Source organism: Dermochelys coriacea, chromosome 14, assembly GCF_009764565.3.
Source record: "Dermochelys coriacea isolate rDerCor1 chromosome 14, rDerCor1.pri.v4, whole genome shotgun sequence".
NCBI lineage: Eukaryota > Metazoa > Chordata > Testudines > Dermochelyidae > Dermochelys > Dermochelys coriacea.
The window spans coordinates 35,767,983-35,781,041 of record NC_050081.1 but is presented as its reverse complement, the minus strand read 5'-3'; the positions used below and the strand labels follow the sequence as shown (position 1 = coordinate 35,781,041).

Genomic DNA, 13,059 nt, shown 5'->3' with positions numbered 1-13,059 from the left:
CCTCTTCATCAGATGCATGAAGTGGAAAATATAGGAGCAGGTATAAATACATGAAAGGCTGGGGGTTGCCTTACCAAGTGTGAGGAACAATTACAAAGGATCTCAGCCCTCTAGGGCTTTTTGTAATTTTTTGGCAGGTGAATGTACTGCTTAACGTTTCTAATCCTCAATCAAATACATCTGTCATGTAATTACACAGTCCAGTTTTGTGACCTATCCCAGACAGCAATTTATGAATATTTCGGTCAACGCTAGCAGGGGAACTAGCTCAGTGTCCTGGAGCGGGGAGGGTGAAACGATTGTGCAAATGGGGGCTGGCGCTTTTTTGCAGGCAACTTGAGTGGGGCAGAAGAAACACCGGCTGGGGAGAGGCGCAGGGGCAGGAATAAAGCAGGGGATTGATTCGGCTGCGTCGGGCTCTGCTCTCTATCTGGCCTCAGCGGCGGCCGCTGGGCTCAGGGTCAGGGCGGCGGCCCCACGTGCGGGTCTGGGTGGCAGTAGCTGGGATTGACTCGCAGGGACATGCCCGGTTCGCTTCCTCTCCCCGCGGCTTTTGCAGCCTCCTGCCCGGCTCGGAAGAATCCCCCGCGCAAGGGAAGGAAGAAACCGACTCTGAGCCAGGTCATTCTCCGGGCGGCTGATGTCCCCGCCGCCGGCAGAGGCGCCTCTCTGGCCGCCATCAGGACGACGCTGGAGGTCGAGGGATACGACGTGCGGAAGAACAAGGGCCGCATCAAGACTGTGCTCCGTTATCTCCTGAGCCGAGGGGCTCTGCGTCGGGTCAGCGGCAGCGGCGCCTCGGGCTCTTTCAGGCTCCAGCGGGGAGGCGGCGGCGCCCGGAAAGCAGAAAAGAGGGAAACAGCCGCGGCCAAGAGGCGGCAGAGCTCGGCGAAGACAGGAACAGTTGCCCCAGGGCCAAATGACCCCATCGGGGAAATCAAACAAGCTGCGGCACGACCCAAGAGGGCACCTTCCTTTTGGAGTGATGGTCAGGCCAGGGGCTAAAACCAAAACGGTTCTTTTCAGAACCATTCCCCAGGGCTCATCAAAAGAGCGAATGTCTTTGCTCTCTGGTGCCATATTTTGTAACGCGGCTTTTTCAGAGATTAGGGAGGGCTGTGTGTGTTGTATGTATTCATAGAATAGAAAGCAAACGGCAGCGCTACCATTGAAAAATGCATTTTATGATAGGCAGGTCAGGAAAACCACCAGCAGGAAAAGGCAGGGAGCTTTCAAGATTAGTTAGATCCTGCCATTGAAGTAACTGACTTAAAATAAAGAGGGGGTTTTCTTTTTTTTGATTTGGTAAAAAAGGCAACTGACCCAGGCTTATATAGTTTTCATCTTTCCTATCGGCTGGGATCTGGTCCTATACAAATACAGAAAAAAAAGTTGTTTTTTTAAAAAGGTACATTTGTGTTAAGGCTCTTTTAGGGAAAGTTTTTGGGGTGGTTCTTAAAAGAGCCTTTGGGTTTATTTATTTTTTCAGCAGAATGAATCGGTAGAATTATGCCTTTTAGGACTTCCCCTCGAGAGATGCTTCCCACTGCACAAAGGATACAGAAGCGACAGTTTCTCCAGTTTCCTCTTCCTGATCCACAAGATCCCCTGCTTTCTTCATGGCTTTTTTCTTCGCTGCTTTTTTTTTTTTCTTCTGATTTTCTCAGCCCCCTGCTTCTTTGACGATTTGTCCTTCTTCACCAGCTGAGGGGGTAGCTTCGCTTCTGCGATAAGCTTGTAGGAGCCCGGAACCCTAAGCAAGGCAGTCGTGGAGACCAGCTTCCTGAGCCCCGCTTTGATGCGGGCTTTGTTCTTCTTGACATCGATCCCCCCCGCCGCCAGCTCTTTCCTGATGACTCCCAGGGAGACCTCTCCGGAGTGCTTGGAGAAATCCACGGTCTGGAGAATGAAGTGGGCAAAACCTTCCCGGTCTTTTCGAGTTATCAGCACCGCCTTCCTCTTCTTTCGCTTGGTTCTCTTGCTGGTTGGCGCCTGGGAAGGGCGAGCTGGCTGATCTGTGTTCATCTGGGTAGATACAAGAGGCGCTGCGTTTTCTGTTTTTGATAGTTGTTCTCTACTTGCTCCGGCTCAGCCTGAAAATCAAGCTCGTCGCCTCCTGCACCTCAGGGTGCCGCAGACTGAAGCCGGGCCCGGCAGCTGCAGCCCGAGGGGTAGTTATAGCCCAGTGTCTGACGCAACCCGAATCAACCTGGTTCCATCCCCTGCTCCTCAGCACTAACAACCTGCGTGGTATGTTCTCCTGGTGAGGATGTTTCATTCACCAGAGTTTGGTGATCAGATAAACTAAAACAATAAAGCTCTGGCAGGAAAAATATACACAAATTTCGGATCTGCTCCCCAACTAAGGAAACAAAAATCTTTTTCTTTTTTTTCTTCAAATTACTGTTAAAATTCCATCATTTTCTCGGGATATTCTCTAGAATAAGGATAAGAGAAGGGTTTACACTACGGCATTTTAATTTCATGACAGATACTTTAGAGGCGGGGAAACATTGGTTCTATTTTTGCTTGGTTGCCGGATGAGCTAATGAAAAGGAGAAATGTTTGGATCCTTAATTGCACATCAAGAAAGCGAGGGGTGATGGGTAGATATAGAAATGAAGAAGGGTGAGACTTGTAAAGTAGCGAAAGATTAGACGGTAGGCGGTCTCAGTCTCCCTTCAGGTCCGACACTACTTAATAAATGGGAACTCCGCGCTCCTACGTTTTCTTGTTTTGTAGGGAAAAGAATAGGGAGACAGGTGTGTGTTTGTACAATGAAGAAATGTAGACAGATGCTGATTGGTGATGCCGTAAAGAAAAAGAGGAAAGAGTTTTATTCCGCGTACTTGTAGGAGATGATAAAGTAGGTTCACATGGGAACCCGGGCATGTTTTCTAAGGTCCTGAGTATCTTGAATTCTACCGCAAATTACATGTCTGAGCGCATTGCCACGGAATTTATCGCGCCCGTCCACATACAGCAAGCTCCAGGGAAGTCGAGGCTGCTTGGATTTTGTCCTAAAGCGCGAGTGGGTTTGTCCTTTCTAGGTCCCCCCGCTTTGTTTCTTCTCTCTCCTTGTAATGCTAAGTGTAAATGATCTTGTTATTTATATAACTATCCAATCCTAAAGTCTTTTTCTCAATAATTTTGAGTCCTGCAGGGTAATTATTGTGTTAAATCATTCTTGTCCGTTTTAAAGTTATTCCTTTTCGATTATACGGTTATGTTGGATGTCACTTTGATCCTGTAATGTGAGACAGCAACTGTAGCACCTGAATTATCAACTTCAATCAAACCACTACTTCTCTTCCCCCCCCCCCATAGTCTGGTGCTGGGAACTCGACATTTGAGGCACCCATAGCTTCTAGCCACTTTTGCAGGTTACAGGTTAATACCTTTAAGCCAGAGGCATAAAACAATCGGGTTCTAAATTCTTCACAAATATAAAGGTTTTAATACAACGAAATAAAATAAAATGCCTCTGTTGTAAAACCTAAAGTATCATATCATAATTAGCTTCCCCTTTTACTAAAAATCTATACCTTCAAACAAAATAATTTGCCAAACACATGAAAATAATTATTCTTCCTCCCTGTTACATTTTTTTCTGCATGTGTATCCTATAGTTTTCTCTAACTTTTGCACTTTCTACTGAAGTAAATGGATGTTTTGACATTAATTTCAGCCAGGTGAATGAGAGTAGGATGCATCCCTATATAAATTAAAATAGCAGTACGTTTAAAGTACTTGGTAATGTTTTACTATGACAGAAAACTAGAGATATTTATTTCCTTTTGAAAGTAGACAAATCCATAGGAGAGTATGGGGAAGCCTAGGTGTGTTTCTTGTTTGTCTTTGGAAGAGCACTGCACAAAAAGACAAAGAAGGAAATCATTTAATTTCTTTGTGTGGGATACCTCACTCCGCCTTACTACTGTTCCCTCGATATCTTGAGGGTAGGTACAAAAAATTAATTGTAATTTAAGATTAAACCCTTTTGTTTACTTTTGGGGGACAGGCCCATGGATAAATCGAGGGTTTTGTTGATTTCGGGCGAGGGGAGCTCATTCGGTGGCTCAAAAAATGCAGCGAATGAAAACGCCTAACACTTCTAGCCTGGGGACGTCTACATTAATTGAGCAAAAAGCCACTGGGACTTTTAAAATTAGAGATCAGGGGAGTTTCAGAAACACAGATTTATGTGACGCTGGGAGGCTCATTGATTCTGTTGCGTCCGCCGTCGGGGGAGGCGGTGCGCGCGGCGAGTTAGTTGAGTCGGTTGCGTCGGGTTCTGCTCTATATAAAACCCGGGAGGGGGCCAGTGAGATCAGTTTGGAGCGGAGAGTCCTGAAAGCTTCGTGGGAGCTTATCACTTTGCAGATAAGAGGCGGCGGCGGCGGCGATAGTAGTAGCAGTTGCTACAGCAGGCAGGCGGCGGCGGCGGCGGCTCTTGTGGCCGTGAATACAGGGGGGAGACATGCGAGATTTGAGCTCCATTCTCCAGACTTCTTCCTCAGACGTAGCTCTAGCTACTCTTCCACCCAAGAAAAGAGGGAGGCCGTCTCTCCCCGACCTCATTCTGCGGGCTGTTTGCGTCTCTACAGCCCGCAAGGGCGCTTCTCTGGCTGCCATCAAAAAGGCGCTCTTGGCTGAGGGGTACGACGTGCAGAAGAACAACGGTCGCCTGAAGGCGGCGCTCAGCTCTCTCGTTAGCAAAGGGCTGCTGCAGCGGGTGACGGGCAGCGGGGTCTCGGGATCTTTCAGGGTCAATAAGCACCAGAAGAAGGGAGGCGCCTTGAAAACAACGAAGAAAAAAACGTCCCTCAAGAGACCCAAAACCCAGATAGTAGCCAGGAGATCTCCGAAAAAAATGAACCTCACAGCAGCTAGGAAAGCAAAGGGGCCCGGCAGGGAGACCAAGCTAGCTGTTAAAAAACCCAAGGTTCGAAAGAACGCGGCCAGACCCAAGGGGAGGGCTGCCCCTCGCGGCAAAGCTGCTGTCAAGAGCCATTAAAAGCACATTCCTTGTCCGCTAATATAAACTCAAAGGCTCTTTTAAGAGCCACCTTCAATTCTCACTAAATGAGCTAATGTTTCGGCGGAAGAGCACGGGCGGTGCGGTGTGAGCGTTTACCAGCAAAGATGCGTTTTGGATGGAAATCTTTGATTTGGAATTTTATTCTGTGCATCTATTCACGATGATAAGATTTACATTGGACAATACAAAAAATCCAAAAATTTCCTATGGAAAAATATTCAAAGTTGATTTTTTAAATAATAAAATTGTCCTCCCCCGAAAAAAGAGTCTCATGGAAAAAAATCCTCACGTAAACACAGACTTTAAAAAGATCATTTTACTCCGTACTAATGATCAAAATTGTAACCTCAATACACTTTGACTCGGACATTTACATCCACGTTTGTCTCTTTAACAACGATTCTAGCGGGGAACTGGAGGCCGGGCTTTTACTGGTGCCTGTTTCCTATTAGGTCCAGCAAAGCGGTAACCTACTGCCCAAAGAAACTGCAGGCCTCCTTCCCCTGCCCAATCCCTGTCCTCCCCCTCAAACGCTCTACCAATTATTCGTCTTTTCATCCAATTAGCACCCGACCTTGCCTCTATATATGAGCTCAAAGTTGTACCGTATTTCCTGTTGTAGTTATGTGATTAGCAAAGGAGTACTTGTGGCACCGTAGAGACTAACAAATTTATTAGAGCATAAGCTTTCGTGAGCTACAGCTCACTTCATCGGATGCATTTGGTCATGTTATGTGATTGGTGCTTTTGTATTTTGTGGTGTAGCAATGTTGAGACATTCGCTGTCTGGTTGAGGTGAGACCAAGGCAGATTGCTCGGAAATCTACTTGGGGGAGATGCCACAGAGTCAGCAGGCACCTAACACTGTTCGGAAGCATGATCTTGCTGCAAGTGGGATGAAAAAGATTAATCGGTATCGATTTAGCATTTGTGGCGCTGCAGAAGGTTTGCTATTGCGGCTCCTCCCTAAACTGCTTTCCTAGCTAGCGCCTGGTCAGAAAAGTCGCTCCGGATTTCAAGAGCAACCTTCGTTTTCAGAGCTCCGCTGTCCTGGTCCTGTAAAAAACAAACAAAGTAAAAAACAATGAAGTTTATCTCGTGGTCTTTTTAGAAGACAGTAATTTGTGAGCTGTTCCACTAAGAGAGACACCTTCCCACCGGCAGATGTCCCACCGATTCGCTTTGTTCTCACTACAATAGCGGGATATAGTTTGGCTCCTTTAGGAACATTCATGGATTTATGAACGAGGCGCTGTGTTCTTGCTACCACTTGGGAGAAAAATGTAGGAATGAAACAAAGATCCTTTGCTGGGCCACAGCACCTCCCCTGTATTAAGAGAAAAAAAAAGAAAACAACCCCCCCCACACACACACACAAACACCTTTTGGGGTGCTCCTCTGTGATAAGGATTCTGGTTTCTTTCTCCGGGAACGACATGTGGAAAAAAAAAACATTCCCCACCCATTCGGGTATAGCACTTGTGCTTTGTAAATGGATAGAGGTAGAATTAAGGGATTATTTTAGCAAATATTTCATTGTATTGATACATCAAACTGAAACCCCGATCAGGAACGAAGCCCAACTATGCTAGGCGCGGTCAGACCATACAGCCCCAGTCCCTGTGAGCAATAGTTTCCAAGTAAGAGTGGGAGCAAAAGTCACTTTCCATTTCCCCCGCCATGAAACAACTCTATATTTTCCTTCAAAAGTCAGTGCCGTTTGATTGGTTTCCCAAACAAACCAATGAAAAGGCGAATGGGCGGAACGCTTCCTTTAATTTCCATATCCAGGTAGCGAGGAGTTGCTGTTCGCTGCTGGAACCCGCCAGGGGGCAGTGTTACCCGAGGGCCGCAGGGTAAGAGGTCTCAGTCTTCCTTCAGGTCCTCTTCACGCACTATAAAGGAGCTCGGGCCGGCGCAGTAGTCGGTTACCCGTCTAGGTAGAAAGACGGTTCAGTTGAGTTGCTGGTGGTATTTTGATAGTAATGTAGAACAGAAAAGTTTTATTATTTTATATTTTTGAGGGACCTTACATACCTAGTTCTCCCAGTTGTTTTTTTACAGCCCTAAGTTATAGGGTTGGAAGGGATCTCAGGAGGTCACCTGGTCCAATCCCCAACTAAATCATCCTAGCCAGGTCTTTGTTATAATAACAGGGAGAAATAAATCAGGCCCCAGAAGCAAACTGCAATGGAATTAAATGGTAGTTAAAATCCAGAACAATTGTCTATGACACTAGACAAAGATTTCCTACCTTGTACTCTTGGGCAGCCTCCTTCATGTGAGCTCGGTGAGCCCTGGATCTGTCACACACCAGGCCGGGGGGGGGGTTGATCCTCTTTGTAGAATGGTTTCAGGGCCTCCTGGTGTCTCCCACACACCCTCTCCCCTCCTGCTCCTTTGGCTGCCTAGAAATTCATTGGTCTGGTTATTTCTACAACATTCATTAGCTGCCGGTTTGGCCTGCTGCTTGTTTGCTGAGCTGTTTCCCTGCACTGAGGACAGGAGATGGTGGTCTCCATCTCCCCCAGCCAGCACTGGGTTATGCAGGCTCAGCAGAAATTGTGCCTGCAGTCTATAATCATCACTGGGTCTTTAAAATAATCCAGGGCAGATGAAACATGAGATACCCAACTTGGAGTAGCAACTGGGAGGATTTCCCTACCTGGAACTGACTTATAGTCAGCTGATCTCCTAAGAGTTTACTTTTTTCAAAATGACAGCCCGTCCAGTGAACAAGGGAACCTGATCTGCCTAAGGAGCACTAGTAAATACACAGGTCACAGCCTGGTTCACCTGGAGCTACTGCTGTGAGAATCTACTGAAGAGTCTCCAGGAATTAGAGATTAATCTTTAACTAAAGCAGGGGCGTGCACTGGGATGAAAATTTGGCTGCTTTTGGAGGGGCACTTTCTGTGACCCCCGTGGCCGGTGGGAGCAGCCAGAGGAGCTGGATCTCCCGCCATGGCCTGGGGAAGGAGGAGCTCCCACACTCTGAACTCCTCATTTCTGGCCCCACCCCGGAGCCCGCACCCCCAGCCGAAGCCCTCACCACAGGGACGGCTTTAGGGGTAGGCCACCTGGGCGACTGCCTGGGGCGCCATGGTCAAGGGGCGCCGTTCAGCAGCGTAGATGTGCTCTGTGCTGGTGTAGAGTCAGAAGCTGCTCGCGGCTGGCAGGGCAGTGCTCTGTGGGGGCGGGGGGCACCCAGATTTCATTCTGCTTCCTCCTGGCGGAGGAACATGGGGGGAGGGGCGAGTGGTGATGCACAGATACTGCTCCCTCCCTCCCCCCCCATGTTCCTCTATGCCCCTCTAGGGGGCTGTAAGTGGGGGAGTGAGGAGCAACACCAAGCACTCCGAGCATCCAAGTCACTTTCCCCACCTGGGCTGCTGCTCTCCTCTCCTCTCCTTACACAGCCCAGCTGGGGAAAGTGACCAGAATGCAATGAGCCCTGACACTGCTCCTCGCACCCCCCTTCACTGCTCCGGGGGGGGGGGTGACCGAGCAGCAATGCCAACTGCTTCATGCATGCAGGTCAATTTCTCCACATGGGTGCAGGAAGGGAATGCAGGGGTTAGATGTGAAGGAGGGGGCAGGGATTAGAGGCACAGGAGGGGAGTGTAGGGATTTGGGGCAAAGGGGGCACAATAGAGGAGTTGGGGGCAGGGGTTAGGAGCGCACGAAGAGGGTGCTGGAGTTAGAGGCAAAGGGGGCACAGTGCAGGGGTTAGGAGTGAAGGAGATGGGGAACCTGGGGAGCCCACGGGGGCCAGGGGCAATGGGGGGTACCACACCCGCAGGGGCCAGGGGCATCAAAATACAAATTCGCTGAGGGCACAATTTTCCCTATGGCTGGCCCCGAGGCAATCGCTCTCCCTGCCCCGGCAGACTTCTGGGCAAGCCATGTCCCTGTCCTCATGCCTCAGTTTCTCTACCTGTACTATGGGTATAATGCTACTGCCCTACTTTGTAAAGAACTTTGGCTCTACTAATGCACAGTGCTAGGTAGGAGCTAGATTTGGTATTGCCTGTCAGGAGCAGAAGCAGTGAGCTCTCTCCCTTGGGGAGCAGCAGGGAGTGCCTCTAGAAAGGCAGTACGGGGGCCCTGCTCCACACCCCACACATACATACATATGCAGCTGAGATGCCTTTGCTTGGTGGTGAGGGGAGGCTGTGCTCTTCCCCTCTTACCACAGACAGAGTCCCCTGCTGGTGTTGGGTTGGTAGCTGGTCCCCTCTCCCCAAGGACTGGGCCTGGGAGTTAACACCTCATTGAATTACACAAGGTGGTTCCCTCCACTCAGAGCTATTCATAGAATCATAGAATATCAGGCTTGGAAGGGACCTCAGGAGGTCATCTAGTCCAACCCCTTGCTCAAAGCAGGACCAATCCCCAACTAAATCATCCCAGCCAGGGCTTTGTCAAGCCTGATCTTAAAAACTTCTAAGGAAGGAGATTCCACCACCTCCCTAGGTAACGCATTCCAGTGTTTCACCACCCTCCTAGTGAAAAAGTTTTTCCTAATATCCAACCTAAATCTCCCCCACTGCAACTTGAGACCATTACTCCTTGTTCTGTCATCTGCTACCACTGAGAACAGTCTAGATCCATCCACTTTGGAACCCCCTTTCAGGTAGTTGAAAGCAGCTATTAAATCCCCCCTCATTCTTCTCTTCCGCAGACTAAACAATCCCAGTTCCCACAGCCTCTCCTCATAAGTCATGTGTTCCAGTCCCCCAATCATTTTTGTTGCCCTCCGCTGGACGTTTTCCAATTTTTCCACATCCTTCTTGTAGTGTGGGGCCCAAAACTGGACACAGTATTCCAGATGAGGCCTCACTAATGTCGAATAGAGGGGAATGATCACATCCCTCGATCTGCTGGCAATGCCCCTACTTATACATCCCAAAATGCCATTGGCCTTCTTGGCAACAAGGGCACACTGTTGACTTATATCCAGCTTCTCGTCCACTGTAACCCCTAGGTCCTTTTCTGCAGAACTGCTGCCTAGCCACTCGGTCCCTAGTCTGTAGCGGTGCATGGGATTCTTCCGTCCTAAGTGCAGGGCTCTGGCACTTGCCTTGTTGAACCTCATCAGATTTCTTTTGGCCCAATCCTCTAATTTGTCTAGGGCCCTCTGTATCCTATCCCTACCCTCCAGCGTATCTACCTCTCCTCCCAGTTTAGTGTCATCTGCAAACTTGCTGAGGGTGCAATCCACACCATCCTCCAGATCACTTATGAAGATATTGAACAAAACCAGCTCGAGGACCGACCCTTGGGGCACTCCACTTGATACCTGCTGCCAACTAGACATGGAGCCATTGATCACTACCCATTCAGCCCGACAATCTAGCCAACTTTCTATCCACCCTATAGTCCATTCATCCAGCCCATACTTCTTTAACTTGCTGGCAAGAATACTGTGGGAGATGGTGTCAAAAGCTTTGCTAAACTCAAGGAACAACATGTCCACTGCTTTCCCCTCATCCACAGAGCCAGTTATGTCGTCATAGAAGGCAATTAGATTAGTCAGGGATGACTTGCCCTTGGTGAATCCATGCTGCCTGTTCCTGATCACTTTCCTCTCCTCTAAGTGCGTCAGAATTGATTCCTTGAGGACCTGCTCCATGATTTTTCCAGGGACTGAGGTGAGACTGACTGGCCTGTAGTTCCCAGGATCCTCCTTCTTCCCTTTTTTAAAGATGCGCACTACATTAGCCTTTTTCCAGTTTTCCGGTACCTCCCCTGATCACCATGAGTTTTCAAAGATAATGGCCAATGGCTCTGCAATCACATCTGCCAACTCCTTTAGCACTCTCGGATGCAGCGCATCTGGCTCCATGAACTTGTGCTCGTTCAGCTTTTCTAAATAGTCCCGAACCACTTCTTTCTCCACAGAGGGCTGGTCACCTCCTCCCCATGCTGTGCTGCCCAGTACAATAGTCTGGGAGCTGACCTTGTCTGTGAAGACAGAGGCAAAAAAAGCATTGAGTACATTAGCTTTTTCCACATCCTCTGTCAATAGGTTGCCTCCCTCATTCAGTAAGGGGCCCACACTTTCCTTGACTTTCTTCTTGTTGCTAACATATCTGAAGAAACCCTTCTTGTTACTCTTAACATCTCTTGCTAGCTGCAACTCCAGGTGTGATTTGACCTTCCTGATTTCACTCCTGCATGCCCGAGCAATATTATTATACTTTTCCCTGGTCATTTCTCCAATCTTCCACTTCTTGTAAACTTCTTTTTTGTGTTTAAGATCAGCAAGGATTTCACTGTTAAGCCAAGCTGGTGGCCTGCCATATTTACTATTCTTTCTACGTATCGGGATGGTTTGTCCCGGTAACCTCAATAAGGATTCTTTAAAATACAGACAGCTCCCCTGGACTCCTTTCCCCCTCATGTTATTCTCCCAGGGGATCCTGCCCATCAGTTCCCTGAGGGAGTCAAAGTCTGCTTTTCTGAAGTCCCCGGTCCGTATTCTGCTGCTCTCCTTTCTTCCCTGTGTTAGGATCCTGAACTCGACCATCTCATGGTCACTGCCTCCCGAGTTCCCATCCACTTTTGCTTCCCCTCTAATTCTTCCCAGTTTGTGAGCAGCAGGTCAAGAAGAGCTCTGCCCCTAGTTGGTTCCTCCAGCACTTGCACCAGGAAATTGCCCCTACACTTTCCAAAAACTTCCTGGATTGTCTGTGCACCACTGTATTGCTCTCCCAGCAGATACCAGGATGATTGAAGTCTCCCATGAGAACCAGGGCCTGCGATCTAGTAACTTCTGTGAGTTGCCGGAAGAAACCCTCGTCCACCTCATCCCCCTGGTCCGGTGGTCTATAGCAGACTCCCACCATGACATCACCTTTGTTGCTCACACTTCTAAACTTAATCCAGAGACTCTCAGGTTTTTCATACTTGAGCTCTGAGCAGTCATACTGCTCCCTTACATACAATGCAACTCTATTTTCTGCCCTGCCTGTCCTTCCTGAACAGTTTATATCCATCCATGACAGTACTCCAGTCATGTGAGTTATCCCACCAAGTCTCTGTTATTCCAATCACATCATAATTCCTTGACTGTGCCAGGACTTCCAGTTCCCCCTGCTTGTTTCCCAGGCTTCTTGCATTTGTGTATAGGCACTTGAGATAACTCGCTGATCATCCCTCTTTCTCAGTATAAGGCAGGAGCCCTCCCATCTCGCGCGCTCCTGCTCATGCTTCCTCCCAGTATCCCACTTCCCCACTTACCTCAGGGCTTTGGTCTCCTTCCCCCGGTGAACCTACTTTATAGCTTTCCTCACTAGGTTAGCCAGCCTGCTTGCGAAGATGCTCTTCCCTCTCTTCGTTAGGTGGAGCCCGTCTCTGCCTAGCACGCCTCCTTCTTGGAACACCATCCCATGGTCAAAGAATCCAAAGCCTTCTCTCCGACACCACCTTCGTAGCCATTCGTTGACTTCCACGATTCAACGGTCTCTACCCAGGCCTTTTCCTTCCATGGGGAGGATGGACGAGAACACCACTTGCACCTCAAACTCCTTTATCCTTCTTCCCAGAGCCACGTAGTCTGCGGTGATCCGCTCAAGGTCATTCTTGGCAGTATCATTGGTGCCCACCTGGAGAAGCAGGAAGGGGTAGCGATCCGAGGTCTTGATGAGTCTCAACAGTCCCTCCGTCACATCGTGAATCCTAGCTCCTGGCAAGCAGCAGACTTCTCGGTTTTCCCGGTCAGGGCGGCAGATAGATGACTCAGTCCCCCTGAGGAGGGAGTCCCCAACCACCCGCCTCCTTCTCTTGGGAGCGGTGGTCATGGAACCCCCAACCCTAGGACAGTGCATCTCATGCCTTCCAATTGGCGGAGTCTCCTTCTGTTCCCTTCCCTCAGATGTATCATCTACTCCACTTTCCGCATTAGTACCTATTCTCTTAGGTTCTCTGAAAACTTGGGCAGATGTTGCTCGATTGATTAAACTCAGGGCATCTCTCCCCCCCACTCCCAGAGCTATTGTCTCAGGTTCTCTACA

The 13,059-nt window shown here is 48.9% G+C and overlaps 3 protein-coding genes across 6 annotated transcripts in view; 1 reads left to right on the top strand and 2 right to left on the bottom strand.

Annotated features, from left to right (window-relative positions):
* LOC119842642 (zinc finger protein 239-like) overlaps positions 1 to 13,059 on the bottom strand; it is a 1,225,455-nt gene that overhangs the window by 140,788 nt on the left and 1,071,608 nt on the right. The gene's annotated exons all lie outside the window — the stretch shown is intronic.
* Positions 1 to 13,059, bottom strand: part of LOC119843367 (zinc finger protein 664-like) — a 1,158,238-nt gene that overhangs the window by 222,437 nt on the left and 922,742 nt on the right. The window lies entirely within an intron of this gene.
* On the top strand, positions 4,187 to 5,684 carry LOC119842637 (histone H1-like). The gene has a single exon (XM_038371034.2). It carries the CDS (start codon positions 4,481 to 4,483, stop codon positions 5,015 to 5,017), a length of 537 nt encoding a protein of 178 aa, XP_038226962.1. The 5' UTR covers positions 4,187 to 4,480; the 3' UTR covers positions 5,018 to 5,684.